This window comes from Rhinolophus sinicus, linkage group LG18 (genome assembly GCF_036562045.2).
Source record: "Rhinolophus sinicus isolate RSC01 linkage group LG18, ASM3656204v1, whole genome shotgun sequence".
NCBI classification, from domain to species: domain Eukaryota; kingdom Metazoa; phylum Chordata; class Mammalia; order Chiroptera; family Rhinolophidae; genus Rhinolophus; species Rhinolophus sinicus.
Genome location: NC_133767.1, coordinates 15,182,641 through 15,197,125, shown reverse-complemented (window position 1 = coordinate 15,197,125; position 14,485 = coordinate 15,182,641). Strand labels below are relative to the sequence as shown.

Genomic DNA, 14,485 nt, shown 5'->3' with positions numbered 1-14,485 from the left:
AAGACAAAGACATGGAAACAAAGAGAGAAAACATAACATTTGAGATAAATCCAACAAAAAGAAACTGCACAGAGTGAGACTAAAGAAAATGGGCTGGAAGAAATTGTTAGAAAGATAATCCAGGAAGGGTGACGGACAAAGGCATCCATTATTTTCAAGACCACAGGCCAGAGAGCACAGGGTCAAGGAAACAGCAACTGACCACTATTTTCCTTGTCAAGTGTCAGAACACCACGGACACGGAGATACTAAATACGAGGTCAATTAAATTCGCGAACTCATCCTAGAAAAAAGTGCTACCTACCTCATTGCTGAATATCACTATGGTCACTTTCGCAGTGCTCCCCTTGGGAAGCTATGCACCGACGTCAGCGCCTAGTCCACTCTTCAGAGCAATTTTGGAACTCTTTTTTTTCTGGAATGGCCGTCAAAGCTGTCCTCGTATTACACTTGATGTCCTGAATGTTATCCAGATATTTCCTTTCAATGTTTCCTTTATCTTTGGGTAAAGAAAGAAGTCATTGGGGGCCACATCAGGTGAGTAAAGGGGAGTTCCAATACAGTTATTTGTTTATTGGCTAAAAACTCCCTCACAGACAGTGCCGTGTGAGCTGGTGCATTGTCGTGATGCAAGAGCCATGAATTGTTGGTGAAAAACTGAGGTTGTTTTCTTCTAACTTTTTCACGCAGCCTTTTCAGCACTTCCAACTAGTAAACTTGGTTAACTGTTTGTCCAGGTGGTACAAATTCATAATGAGTAATCCCTTTGATATAAAAAAAAGGTTAGCAACCTCATTGCAACAAGTTTGCGAACTTAATTGTCAGAACTTGTACATCCAGAGAGAAAACTTGGTCACAGGAAGGATTGAGACTTTTCCCAGAAAACCGTTGACCTTCTGAGTAGCAGTGTGGCTGCCCAAGATGGAGGAGCAAACCTTAATATTTCTGAGCGAAAATGATTTTCATTTAAAATTGTGCATCTAGTTTAAATGTAAATTGACCTGGTTCAAAGAATAAAGGCACTTTCCAGGCTTAAGAAATTTATCTTCTGTGCTGTTTGGTGAGAAGTTACGGGATAGGAAAATAGGGAAATAAAGAAAGGATGATTGCAGTAGTTCTATTCCGGAAGTGGGTTGGGAGGAATTCCCAGAGAGTCCCAGGAAGATATTATCCTCGACTCCTCGATGCCTGTCACACCCCACATCCAATCCATCAGCTCTACTCCACAGATACATCCCAGGTCAGCCCGTTTTCACCACCTGGCTCACACCTGTCTTTCTTTACACCAGCAGCCCAGCTGGGCTTCTTGCACCCGCGGGTGCCCCCTACCGTCCATTCTCCTAACTGCACCCAGGATGGACGTTTTAAAATGAGCCTGCCCTGGGTCACTCATTTTTTCACCCTGCTGAATTTGCTAACCACTATTTACCATCTGACATATTGCATATGTACTTTGTCCCCCTGATATGTGAGATGGGACATTATCTTTCTGCTTCATTCTCTGACCCGGAAGGGTGCTTGCTGCACGCTGCAAGCTTTTAATTGGTGTATGATGAATGAATAAATGGTTCCCAGATTTCCCCACAAGGATCATCTAGGCTGAAATGGCCTCTGTGAGGTCTTCCCAGATCACTCCCGGATGCTGCCAATAGGAGTTTCTGCCAAGACGGAAGCTTCCATATCTGCGCTGTGCATTAGCCACAGGTGACTATCCCACGCTTTACGTGATTTCAGCTAATTTCCATAGCCACCTGCGGCTGGTGGTCACGTGCTGAACCTGCAGCTCCTTTTCCAGGCCCCTGCCTCATTTACACCGCCGCACTCATGAAGCCCCGGACCCATCCCCGCTGATACAGCTTCTTGTCTACGGTGCGTTTCCCTGTAGGGTCGTAGCTCCGGGAGGGTCTTGCCTCCGGGACGGGGAGCGAAGCCGGACACGTGGTCCGTGCTCGGCAGGTATTGTGGGGGCGCGCACGCGTGGCGCTCGGGAGAGAATTGGGGCTCCGGAGCCCATCTGAGCGCTGAGGAACCCCGCTCGGAGCCAAGTTAGGGACGTGTGAACCAGCCCGCGACGCAGATTACGCCGCCACAGCCCCGTCTCCCCGCCCCGCGCCTCTTCCGGCTTCCCGGCTTCGCCGCAGATTCGTCACGATTGGTCAGCAGGGACCCGGCCCACAGGCTCAAAGAAATTCGGCATCATCTCTGACCCGGCCCTGGGAGCTCGTGCTCCGCGCCTGCACACGCTGGGAACCACGCGTGGAGCTGGGCCTCGGCGCCCGTAGCGAATCGGCGGCGGGACGGCGGCGGCGGGGCGGGGCCTGTGCGCGCGGCAGCCACTCCTGGGACCGAGGGTTTGCGCGCCGCCCCGAGGTCTCTGCCCGCTGCTGGGATCCCACCTCCAGTCCCTGAGGCCCCCTCCCGTCCCACGAGGCCCCTTCCCGACACGCCACGAGGAGGGATCCCGACGCACGCTGGGGAGGGGGCGTGGGACGGGCGGATCGCTGGCTTGTTAACCGGCCTGCAGACCGCATATCGGAGCCCGAGTAGACCGGGCTGGGCCAGAAGCCCCGAGGCTCGTGGGGACATTCTTGGGCCCCTAATACGGACGTATCAAGTGGCTGGGTGCACTGGTGACAGGTGCCAACTTAAAGGTACTCAGTCTTGCAGGGGCGTCCCACCAGAAATATGTGATTTCTGGGAAGGAAGGCAGTTTGGGGAGGTGAACCACAGATGGCTGCATCAGGGAGTTGGAAGTGCACTGATGGATACCTTTAGACCAGGGTGTCCCGGCTTCGGCACTGCTGACACGTGGTTTAGATAATCCGCTGTTGGGGGGCTGTCCTGTGTATATGAGATGTTTACTAGCATCCCTGGCCCCTACCACTTCCAGTTGTGACAACTGAAGATGTCTCCAGTTCCTGGCACGTGTCCCTGGGCAGGTTGCCCTACTGCAGAGGGTGTCATGGAGAGCCTCAGGCCATGAAATGGACCCTTGGTGGAAACAATGACAGATGTGGGAGCAGGGAATACTGCTGGGTGACAGCAGGGGTGAGGAGGGATGGGGTCCCCAGGAAACTTAATAGGAGGCCAGAAGTTTCTGAGAGTAAGTGAAATGTGCTGCTTTGTCTGAGACGCAGTCCTGTGGATGACCACGGCTCCTTGCACTTCTCATGTCCTTTCCTGTTCACAGGATGGATCCAGTGCTCTCTGCGGTCCGACTCACCGTCCGGGAAGCTGTGCACACCCTTTCATCTTCTGAGGATGGTGACCTCATCTTCTCCACCCTGGGGTCCCTGAAGCGGTATCTCGGTGAAACGGAGAACCCAGCCCTTCCAGGAGAGCAGGAGGAGTTTGCCAGGGTCCATTTTTCTGCCTTTCTCAGATGTCTTGTTGGCAAGCTGAGCCCAGACTGGCTGGAGCTGCTCCCCAACGGCCAATTGGAGGAGCTGTGGGCGAGCTTCTTCCTGCAGGGCCCGGCCGACCAAGCCTTCCTGGTGCTGATGGAGGCCATCGAGGGCATGGCTGGGTGAGTGGGGCTCGGTCTGATTATGGGGTCACGTGTCCCATCTGAAGCATAAGCATGGTCTGAAGAATTGCACACCACTGGCAGAGCAACTTAACATTAAAAGCACTTTGTGTGCGTGTCTGCAATGGGAGCGCCCTTGCTCTCTGTCCTGTCCCTGATGTGTAGGTGAAGGAAGGGAGCAGGAACATTCATGTCCCCTCCCAGCTCTGCTGTGACGTACCTGGGTCCACAGCAAGCTCACGGACACCTCACTCGAGGTCATTCTCAGATTCCACATCAGAGCTCACGACAGTCCTTGTGGGGGGGACGCTTTGTCATTGCGAAGCTGAGTTTTCAGCTGTTGCTGTGATCAAAAAGCAAGCAACAGGTGAAAAACACTGCCAGGAGAGGGCAGTGGTGTCCAGGGTGAGTCCACGGTGGGGAGGTTGTGCTGGATTCAGCAGGTGCTCACGTTCCACTAGTAATTGTGGCGACGACATAGCAGCAAGATTTAAATACTTTTTCTTTCAACGAATATGTAGGATGGAAGCTCCAATTAAGTTGTTGGAATTAGCTGTTTAATGATGGCTGTTGCTACTCCTTTGGGCTGAGGGTGCTGAGAATGGAGGAGCTTGGGGCCCTGCCCATCACACGTGCTCTTGGTTCAGCCCCAGCTTCCGTCTGATGAAGATGGTGCAGCTGCTGGCCCGGTTCCTGAGGGAGGGTAGGATGGCCGCTGTGATGGAGGGGCAGTGTCGGCAGCAGACGGAGCTGGCCTTCCCCCTGCTCCAGGAGGCGCTCGTCACCAAGGTGGTGGGCTTGCCCGACCGCCTGGGCAACTGTCTGCAGCGTGAGAACCTGGCCGAGTTCTTCCCCCAGAACTACTTCCCTCTGCTCGGCGAGGAGGTCGTGCGGGTACTGCAGGCGGTTGTGGACTCTCTCCGAGGTGAGGGCCCCTCTGAAGGGTCCTTCTTCCACCTGTTTGCTCAGGCTGCCATCCCCTCCCTCCCTCCCTGGCCTCTGGGGACTTTGCAGCCTCTGGGGAGTGCCATCGGTGCGTGGGTCAGAAGTTGTCTCCAGTTTGGGGTGGTAGCAGCCCACACCCTCAAGTGTTACCAACTTCTCGGCTGTTGACCTTGGAGTGGAGCTGACCCTTGATTTCTTTAGTCCTGGGCTGGACACCGGTGAAGCTGGCCAGATGGGGCTGCTCACTGCTGGGCTCTCATTCAGTGTCTGCGGGAACGTCCGTGGTCTGAAAACTGGAGCTCTTACTGTGATGAGAGCCCATCTCACTTGGCTCTCGGCCAGGGTCCATTTGTTTTTGTCCAGCGTCTTTGTCACTGGTCAACTTGGATACCTGGAGGGGCACTACGGGAGTGGCTTCTTGCCTACCCTCTCATCACAAAGTCTTTGGAATATCAGGAGTGGGGGCAAATGTCTCACCTGGGCGGGTCCAGCACTCCAGCAGCGGAGGCTGTGGAGCGAGCCCCACGTCAGGTTCTGCCCGAGACCCTTCACGTGTGCTGCTTCATGTAGTTCTGGGACCGTCCTTGAGGGAGGCGTTATGGCTACCCGGGGGAGGGAGCCACAGTGAAGTGAGGTACCTGCATTTATCCGGCCAGGCCGCCCAGCCCCACTGTTCTGTGCTCAGTAACGCCCCCAGGATGTTCGGAATGTATCCGGAATGTATCTAATATGCGTCACTGTGTGCGGCTGTGCACAGTCTCAGACACCCCTCTTCAGATTACAAACACCGCGTTTCAGGAATGTGGTCCCGTCTGAATCCTGGTCTGCTCCATCATGCTGGCTCTTCTAGTGGAGCTGGTGCTGCCACACCCTCTCCTTGGTCCCATGTCCTCATTTCTGCCCTTCCTCAGAGCCCCACATGCCCCTAGGCGTAGCTGACCACCTCGGCCGGGCCCCTTTTGGTGCCTCTCCTCCTGGTGCCACCATACTCGTCCCTGCTTCAGAGGATCATTGCGATGATTAAGTGGGCAAATACGTGAAAAGGTTTTTAGACAGTTACCATGATTGATTCTTCAAGTTAGAAACGATTCTATTAAGACTTTGGTTGGATTGATCGAATGAATTGGCATTTTTACAATGCACGGTCCACCTGCCCAGGAATGAGGTCTGTCCCCCCGTGTCAGGTGTTCTTGCCACCGCCCTCTTTTAAAGTCTTGCTTTCCTTCCTGTCCCAGGTGGCTTGGATTGCTCCGTCTCCTTCGTGTCTCAGGTCCTCGGGAAAGCCTGTGTCCATGGGCGGCAGAGTGAGTATTTCCTGTCCAGGGAGAAGCCACAGCACGTTCTGGCCTTCTCTCCGTCCCTCCTGATGGCTGTCCTACGAGGGGGCGGGCGTCTTGGTTCCCTGGTGGAAGGTGGGAACCTCACTGTGTATCCCAAAGCAGCAATAGTCCCCTTGCCTGGGCCTGGCCCTGGGTGGGCTGATGCCAGCTGTCCGGGGCCCCTCGGAGGGGGGTTGGCTATGCAACCGGTGGGCCTGTGGGCTGCAGACACTGGATGCTCCCTGGCCCTGGGCTCAGGGCCTCCTCTGCGCTTCCCCTCAGAGGAGATCCTGGGCGTACTGGTGCCCCGGCTGACGGTGCTCACCCAGGGCAGCTGCCTCTGGCAGCGGGTCTGCTGGCGCCTGGTGGAGTGCGTGCCTGATCGCGCCGTGGAGGCTGTGCTGACGGGGCTCGTGGAGGCCACCCCCGGGTAGGGAGCGAGGCACCGTTCTCGCTGCAAATGCTTTTCCTTCAGGAAGGCGGGAGGTAGGGGATTCAGACGGTCCTGCGCCTACCATCCCTTTATTTGTGTGTAGTTGGTTTTCGGCTCTTCACAGGAAAGGCTGGCTGCCCCAGCTCTAGGTGAAGCATTTAACCCAGGACGTGGTCAGAGAGAGAAGGGATGTCTTTTGTCATTGAGGTGCAGGGCTCTCCCTGGTTCCCATGTTTACAACCATGAAGAGGGAGAATCAGGACGGACTTGGAGCTGAAGTACTTGCCTGCGTCCCCCTCCCCTCCGTGGTAGTATGGAGCCCGGGGTCCAGTCCGATCTCTCCCCCCAATTGTGCCTCACAGGCCGGAAGTCCTCTCGAGGCTGTTGGGGAACCTAGTGATGAAGAATAAGAAGGCCCAGTTTGTGATGACCCAGAAACTTCTGTTCCTGCAGTACGGATTCGCGGTGAGTGTGGGTGGGGCTGCGGGCTGCCTCGGGGCCCAGAGAAACGGCTGGAGCAAGTGGAGCTGGAGCCGTGCTCGGCGGCTCGGCAGACATCACTGTCCTTCAGCCCAGACCTGTTCCCTCTGGGACTCCTGGGAAGACAGGCCTCCGTCCTCTGGGCTCCCCTGGCCAGGCAGGTGGGTGGTGTGTGCCTGACGGCAGTAACAGGGTGCCCGGCTTCTATCGCAGACGCCGGTGCTGCAGAGTCTGCTGGGGTACCTGGCCCTGGACAGCCAGCGGCGCCCGCTCCTTGTGCAGGTAAGTCCTGTCTGGCCTTCAGTCTTTGCATCGTCCCAGGACTGACTACCTGGGAAGGAGCACGTTCCTGCCTGGGATGGAGGGGAGGCGGGTGGCGCTATCTGACCAGGCCAGGGGGTGCTGTCCGCCAGGCGCTGAAGGAGCTCCTGGACACGTGGGGCAGCAGCAGCGCCGTCCGCCACGCGCCCCTGCCCCAGCAGCGCTACCTCAGCAAGGCCATCCTCATCTGCCTGGCACACCTGGGGGACGCGGAGCTCCGGGACAGCCGGGATGGTGAGCAGGTGGCTTGGGCTGCCCGTCCCCGTCCCCGCGCCCCCGCCCCTCCTCTGCGCTCAGCGTGCATGTGTCGGTGCCCCCAGGGTTGCTGGCCAGCCTGATGGCGGGGGTGAAGTGCCGCCTGGACAGCAGCTTGCCCGCTGTGCGCCGTCTGGGCATGATTGTGGCTGAGGTGGCCAGCGCCCGCATCCACCCTGAAGGGCCTCCCCTGAAGTTCCAGGTGAGCGAGGATTGTGCCCGCGTGGGCTCCCCAAGCTGCTGGCACTCCAGCTCCCACGTCACCTCACCTCCCGGGGTCCCAGCCTGTTGGTGTTGAGTTGGCCTTGGCAGCCCCGCTGAGGGTCATAGCTCCGAGGGGCGCAGTGGGGTAGCCCCTCAACTGTGACCTAGCACATCCCCCAGGTGGATCCCTGGGTGTTTCACTCTCAGGCCATCCTAGGTGTGCCCTCCTCTCCGTCTCCTGAGCCCTCTGCGACATCCTTGGGGGTGTTGCCATGCCTGCTTCGTTCCAGGGGATTCTCAGCTGCTTTAGGAGGGGAGGGGCCCTCTAGCCTTCAGCACACCCAGCACTGCCCTCTGCCGAGATGGAGACTTAGAAAGTTGCTCTCAAAAGGCTCTGGCTGTTAAGAGGCTAGAGGTGTATGGATGGGGGAGGCGATGGGAGGACCTGGGAAGGGCTCTGGATCTGTCTGCTCCTGTCCCTGCCGACGCCAGCTCTTTTGCGTTACAGTACGAAGAGGATGAACTGAGCTGCGAGATGCTGGCGTTGGCCACCCCCCGCCCTGTGGCTGACAGCCCCTCGGAGGCGGGGTGAGGTCTCCCCATCCTGAGCCCTGGGCGTGGTTGGCCAGGCGGGGGTGGTTTCTGAGCACTTGTTACACTCCGTCTCGTCATCCTGGATTCAAGTTGCTGAGATAAGCTAAGAAGAGGGTGGGGGAGGAAGGAGCATTTCCTTGGGAAGTGCAGTTTCTGGGACCAGAACCTCGTGTGGGATGGCCCTGAAGGGTTCCCCCTTATTTCCCCAAAGCCCATCTGTCACTCCAGTTGCTGCAGAGACCCCTGACAAAGAGACCGTGGACGGTGGCGTTCCCCAGGCACGGCTAGAGGGCTCTGACTCTGAACTTGACAGGTAGGTTGGCGGAAAGGCACCGAGGAGGTGTGGGACAGTGCCGTACTGGCGTCAGAGCCCACCACGTGAGCACGAGGGCTGATGGGCCCGTCTCAAGAAGATGGGTCGGCCCGTGGGCCATGCTGGCTCTGAGCGCTGTCCCGTCTTTCTTCAATATGAAAACCAGCGTGGAGGGACTCAATTCCACTGCAGCCTTGGCCTGTCCGCTATTCCTGAAGCTTCAGGGACTCGGGGGGTGAATTTCGGTGACTCAGGAGCTTGTCCTGGTGGTGGAGGGTGCCCAGCCTCAGCTGGCAGGCTCCCTGCCTGGTGTCTGCTCCTGGGCGATCACCAGGCCCCCCCATGTCTGTGCTTCTTCCACAGTGATGATGAGTTTGTTCCCTATGACATGTCGGGGGACCGAGAGCTGAAGAGCCACAAGGCACCCATGTACATCCGGGACTGCGTGGAAGGTGGGCCTCTCCACCCACGTGTGGGCCCCCGAGTGCCCTGCAAGCGAGGCCCCACCCCTGAGCACATCCATGTCCTGGGGTGGCTGGGCTGTGCAACCTGTCCATGTCCCAGGGGTTCACCAGTGCCCAGACCCTGGTTGCTGGCTCTGCCATGGTCAAGGTCAGGGCCTGAGAACTGATGGAGGCCCATCTGGGTTCTGTGCAGCCCTGACCACATCCGAGGACTGGGAGCGCTGGGAGGCGGCCCTGCAGGCCCTCGAGGGGCTGGTCTTCAGGAGCCAGGCTGCCACTCGGGAGGTGAGCGGGTTGGGGGCCGGGACAGTCAGGGTCATGGTAGGTGCGTGATGTCCTGGGAGAAACGTGCACCATGAGGGAACCTAGTCTGGTTCGTGTGTGTACCTCAGTGGCTCTGTCCCCCCCGGAGGCCTGTCGCTGGGGCCTTTGCTGGGATGGGAGGAAGAGGGCGTGGGGTCCTGGCCTTTCTGAGATGTGTCCTTTCCGTCGTAAGGAAGGCCGAGGGCTGCGAGGGGCCCGGGGCAGAGCCGGGGGCTGAATGTGAACTGACCCTGTGTGCAGGTGAGCGTGGAGCTGGCCAAGGTGCTCCTGCACCTGGAGGAGAAGACGAGTGTGGTGGGATTCGAGGGGCTGCGCCAGAGAGCCCTGGTGGCCGTCACGGTCACAGACCCGGCCCGGGTGAGTGTCAGCGGCTGTGTGGTGCTGAGGTTGTGCCCCCAGGTAGTGTGTGTTGGGCTCTTACCTCCGGGGTTGTGAACCTCCGCGGCCTCTCGTTTCAGGTGGCGGAGTATCTGACATCCCAGTTCTATGCTGTCAACTACAGCCTCCGGCAGCGCATGGACATTCTGGACGTGAGTGCCCCAGGGTCCCTGTCCCACGTGTCAGGTCCATGCTGTCCTAATGCAGGGGCCAGGCCTGGCACAAAGCCCCGGAGGGGGAGCAGGTGTTTGCCAAAATCTCTGTGGCCGCTTGCGTGCCTGTTGCTGGACCTGAGAGGCTGGGACCAGTGTCTGTCTGATCAAAAGGCAGGCAAGTCTGACACCTGCTACATTGGGGGTGAACCTGGAGGACGTGATGCTCAGTGAAATAAGCCAGACACAAAAGGATAAACGCTATGTGATCCCACTTACAGGAGGTACCTGGAGGAATCAACATCTAGAGACAAAGTAGAATGTGGGTGCCAGGCACTGGGGAGTTAGTGTTTAGTGGGGACAGAGGTTTATGTTGGGAAGCTGAAGTCCTGGAGACGGATGGTGGTGATGGTGGCGCAACAACGTGAATGTACTTACTGCCTCTGATGGTGGTGATGGTGGCGCAACAATGTGAATGTACTTACTGCCTCTGAGCTGTGCATGTCCCAGTGGTTAAGACGGTACCTTACGTGTATTTTCGCAGAGTAAAGCAAAGACTAGGACAATAGTATAAAACAAGTCACCATGTTTGTGTTTACAATTCAGTGGCATTTGGTACGTTCAGTGCTGTATGAGTGTCATGTCTGTCTACTTTCAGAACATCTTGTATCATCCCCCAAAACACAGCCGAGAGCACTGCTTCCCTCTCCCAGCCCTATGTCCACAGTCCGCTCTTGGTCTCTGGATTCGCCTGTTCGGGTGCTTCCATACGTGTGGCCTCCTGGGTCTGGCATGTTTTCATAGCCCACCCATGTGTAGCCTGGGTCAGAACTGCATTACCTTGTCCTGTGAGGTCGGGGACAGGATTGGCCGAGCTTTGGGAAGAGAAGTGGCCCGGGTGACGGGAGTGGAGCGTTGGTCACCAGGGAGCTCACCTTTCCCTCCAGTCCCCTCATAAAGCGAAGTGTGACCCTGAGCTACTTGAAACTGACTCTCTGCATGGTTCCCTGAACCAAGACGGCGAGGGCACTTGGTTTACCTTGAACTTGAAAAACATCGTCCTTCCCCAGAGCGATGGTGGCTTCCCTGGGTCTTTCTCTCCTTCAGGTCCTGACTCTGGCCGCCCAGGAGCTGTCTCGGCCAGGGCGCCTCAGCAGGGCTCCCCAGCGTAGCTCCCTGGACCCCCCCTCCCAGCCCAGCTGCACTGCGGCTCCCGCCTGGCGGGCGGTGGTGGATGAGCGGATCAGAAACAAGGCCCGACGCTTCTCGAAGGTCAGTCGGGACCCTGGTCAGGTCCTCATGGGTGGGGACTTGGGGGAGCCTGGCCAAGTGGTAGGCTACCTCTGGGTCCTGTCCGCATGGAGGGGGTGGTGCCAACGCTGGTGTTCTGTGAAGGGAGACTTATTGGCACAAACTGAGCGATATGACACATGCTGTAGGGCTTGCAACCGAAATGGTTTTAGGACATGAATGTAGAAGTAGGTGTGAAAGAAGCTCCAGTTCTGTCAGCTGCGGGTGATCTGGAGTGCGGCTGCACTGTCAGGGCCTGACGAGGCCGGCACCCATCTTGCCCCCCATCCCCCGGACACGTGGCTGTTTGGAGACATTCTTGGTTGCCACTGGGGGCGGGTGCTGCTGGCATCTTGCTGGTGGGGTGTGGGGAGGCTACTTACCTTGCCACAGCACACAGGACGGCCCCTCTGTGAGAATGTCCTATGCGGGGACAGGAGGGCTGTGAGTGGGTGCCCCATGAGCACTGTGTTTGGCAGGGCTGTCCCAGGCGGGGACTGGCTGGCAGCCCCAACGAATTCAATGTGGTGGCTGGCTACTTCTTCTTCCCCCTCCTTCGGCGTTTTGACAAGTAAGTGGGAGGCCTGTGATTTGGGGAACATGAGCCCTGGACATTTGTGGGGACAGGGGGCTTCCCAAGGTGGGGTCTAAGGTGGGACTCAGGGCAGCAGCAGGGTCACGACCACAGCTGTGGTTGTTTGTAGCTTAAATGCCACAGCGAGGGCATTAGGTGCCCAGTTTCCGTCCCCGATGTTGGGTTCATGGCAGGGCCAGAGCCTTGCTGAGGTGTCTCAATGCTGCACGTGCTCTGCCCACCCCTCCTTTGCCTCCTTGCCTGAGTGGGCGGTGGTGTCCCCTTCGCCACTGCCACCAAGGGTGTGCTGCTCTGGTGATGGTGGGGAGGGCTGGAGCCTGGACTCAGGCCCGGGCTTGTGTCAGGCAGCCTTGTAGAGTGACAGGGTCTACCAAATGCCTTCTCTTTGTGGCTCTGAGTGCCACATGGGGCTAGACGGTGAGGCATAGGATCCAGGGGCTGGGGTGTCCCTCGGTGGCCCAGGAGGTTGGGAAGTTGGCCCTGAGTGCCAGATCTGCACCATTCACGGGATTCTGTGTTGTAGGCCTCTGGTGACCTTCGACCTTTTGGGAGATGACCAACTCGTTCTCGGGAGACTGGCCCACACCTTAGGGGCGCTGATGTACCTGGCTGTGAATACTACGGTGAGCTGGGAAACGGCAGCTAATGGCCCCACCTCGCGTGGAGTGGGCCTCACCTCCGTCCTGGGGAGGGGAGTGTTGGGACCTAAGAACTGTGTCCGAGGTGGGGACTGCTGGGTGCCAGGACCCCTGCCCACTGGCCTCTGCTGTTTCAGGTGGCTGTACCTATGGGCAAGGCCCTGCTGGAGTTTGTGTGGGCCCTTCGCTTCCATGGCGACGGGTGAGTGACTGAGGGACTGAGGGTCGTGGTCCCACGTGGAGGCGGTGGCATTGGGAGGCTCTGAGTCCTGGGAGGTGGACCTAGGGCGGCTGATGGTGGCTCCCAGGGGTGGCCGAGCGGCAGCTTGGCTTGGCACTGCTGAGAAGGGGGCTAGGCAGGGTCCAGTGTGTTTTTGTTGCCCGTGGGGCTGCTGTGCTTGGAGGAGCAGTGGGGTCTCCCTGGCTGGGCTGTGGCTCCATCCGCGCTCAGCCCTCTACCTTGCTCTGCAGCTACGTGCGCCGGGGCCTTCTGTCTGCCGTCTCCTCCGTCCTCCTCAGCGTTCCGGCCGAGCGACTGCTGACAGACATGTCGGACGAGCTGTTAGAAGCCCGGTCATGGCTGGCAGGTGAGCCTCAGGCCCCAGGCTGCGGCAGTGAGGTGGGCGGGATGCAGCCTAGAGGGTCCTCGTGGCTGTCAGGGTGTGTGGAGAATCCCCGGAGCTGAGTGAGCCCCAGGCCACAGCCCAGCGTGGTGTCGTGTCCCTCCTCGTCCCCGTGTGGGATAGGAACATGGCTGTGGTTGGGGTCACTTTGTTGGAGTCCTGAAGGGGGAGCTGAGAGAAGGCACCCTTATGTGGGACATGGCATCTGTATTCCTTCTAGAACATTCCAATTGTTCAGAAAGGTCACAAGTCATGCAGTGAGCACCCTATACCCTCACCAGATTCACCGGTTATTAGCATTTTGCCACATTTTGTCCCCATCCTCCTACCTACACGTTCTTTTGAAAAACTCTGTTGTGACCAGTATGATCTCCCACTTATAGTCCCAGGAGCCCCCAAACCCACCTTGGAGTTCATGGCTGGGACCAGACCCTCTATCTGTGGCCACCCTTGAAGGCCCAGCGGTCCAACGATGCCCTTTTTCCTTTCTTTCTGCTGGACCGCGGGTCCAGCCAAGGCTCCTCCAGGATCCTGAAGGGTCCTGCCTCCCTACTCCGCCATCTGCTTGTCCCCAGTGTCTTCTGTCCTGCTGGTCCGCGTATAGCGCACCCCTCATGTGCGTTTCTCTACAGCTCGAGTTACGTGTGTCAGGACGGCTGTAGGTGGTCCTCCTCCAGGCCTTGTGCTGCAGGCGTGTAGCCTTCAGTGTCCCCTGTCCCCGGATGGGCTCCATGGTCTCAGGGTGCAGGCACCTTCTCTGGGGTGAGAGTGGTGACCTTGGGGCGTGTGTACTTGTCCTGGTCGCCTCCATCGCCATGAGCCCAGGTGGAGGGGAGCATCTCTCCCTCACAAGGATGCACTCAAGAGCCCTTCACTCGCATCCGAGGTGCTTCTGTCATCAAGGGGGTCCTGGTGCCACACACCTGAGGCCCAGACAGCTGGCCACGCCCGGCCCCTGTGGGGGCGCCTTTAGGAAGACTTCAGTGAAACAAAACTGAAGAAGCCCGGCCTGCTCAGCGGCTCATATTCTGGTTTTATGTTCATCTTTGGCAGATGTGGCCGAGAAGGACCCGGATGAGGATTGCAGGATGCTGGCCGTGAAGGCGCTGCTGCTTCTGGAGAAACTCAAAGACAAGCTCCTCTCACTGTCTTCCCCTTAGGCCCCTGGCACCATTCCTGTTGGAAGAGGGGAAGGCCGCCAGGGCCGAGCGCAAGGCCCACGGAGCCAGGCTGACGCTGACGTGTGGCTTTGTGGTGCAGCCGCTGGTGGGCTCGGCCGGCCACTCGGTGCTGAGCGCGAAGCAGGAAGGCCCCTGCCACTGTGTACGCCAGGGCCTCTGGGCGCTGCCCCAATGGACAGAGCACCCCAAACGCTAGGGTGGGTGGTCCCGAGGAGAGACACGGGACAGGCGGCAGGAGAGGAGGAGGGTGAGGGCACTGCTGCTTAGGGCCTGGATATGCTCCCATGAGGGCCACCAAGACGGGCTGCTGGGCCCGTGGGCTCCTCAGCGTCATGTCCTCAGCCCCTTTCCTCACCTAAAGGCAGGTGATGTTAGAAAGACAACGAAAAAAGGGAGAATAAAAAATTGCTACGGTATTCAAACTCATGCTTTGTGGTCCTCAGTGCTCAG

General features: G+C 58.2%; 1 protein-coding gene across 2 annotated transcripts; it reads left to right on the top strand.

The window, feature by feature from the left end:
* The first annotated feature begins 1,753 nt into the window (after positions 1-1,753).
* Positions 1,754-14,461, top strand: TELO2 (telomere maintenance 2). Of its 2 annotated transcripts, none has more exons than XM_019713169.2 (21): positions 1,754-1,869; positions 3,191-3,526; positions 4,174-4,451; positions 5,707-5,775; positions 6,073-6,220; positions 6,586-6,688; positions 6,917-6,985; positions 7,117-7,258; positions 7,345-7,481; positions 7,992-8,071; positions 8,289-8,390; positions 8,754-8,842; positions 9,048-9,139; positions 9,419-9,535; positions 9,637-9,708; positions 10,816-10,980; positions 11,478-11,569; positions 12,117-12,216; positions 12,369-12,433; positions 12,703-12,818; positions 13,908-14,461. In XM_019713169.2, the coding sequence occupies exons 2-21, from the start codon at positions 3,192-3,194 to the stop codon at positions 14,012-14,014; spliced, it is 2,478 nt and encodes an 825-aa protein (XP_019568728.2). In that variant the 5' UTR covers positions 1,754-1,869; position 3,191; the 3' UTR covers positions 14,015-14,461. The 2 variants fall into 2 exon arrangements, with proteins under 2 accessions (XP_019568728.2, XP_019568727.2); XM_019713168.2 differs by lacking the exon at positions 1,754-1,869 and adding an exon at positions 2,321-2,651.
* The last annotated feature ends 24 nt before the right edge of the window (positions 14,462-14,485 follow it).

What these genes read in the sequence shown, in the direction of transcription:
- TELO2 (XM_019713169.2), top strand. Translation starts at nt 3,192, where the DNA reads ATGGATCCAGTGCTCTCTGCGGTCCGACTCACCGTCCGGGAAGCTGTG. An exon ending in CTCGTGGAGGCCACCCCCGG is followed by an intron (nt 6,221 to 6,585) that starts GTAGGGAGCGAG and finishes TGTGCCTCACAG; the next exon opens with GCCGGAAGTCCTCTCGAGGC. An exon ending in ACCTGGCTGTGAATACTACG is followed by an intron (nt 12,217 to 12,368) that starts GTGAGCTGGGAA and finishes CTGCTGTTTCAG; the next exon opens with GTGGCTGTACCTATGGGCAA.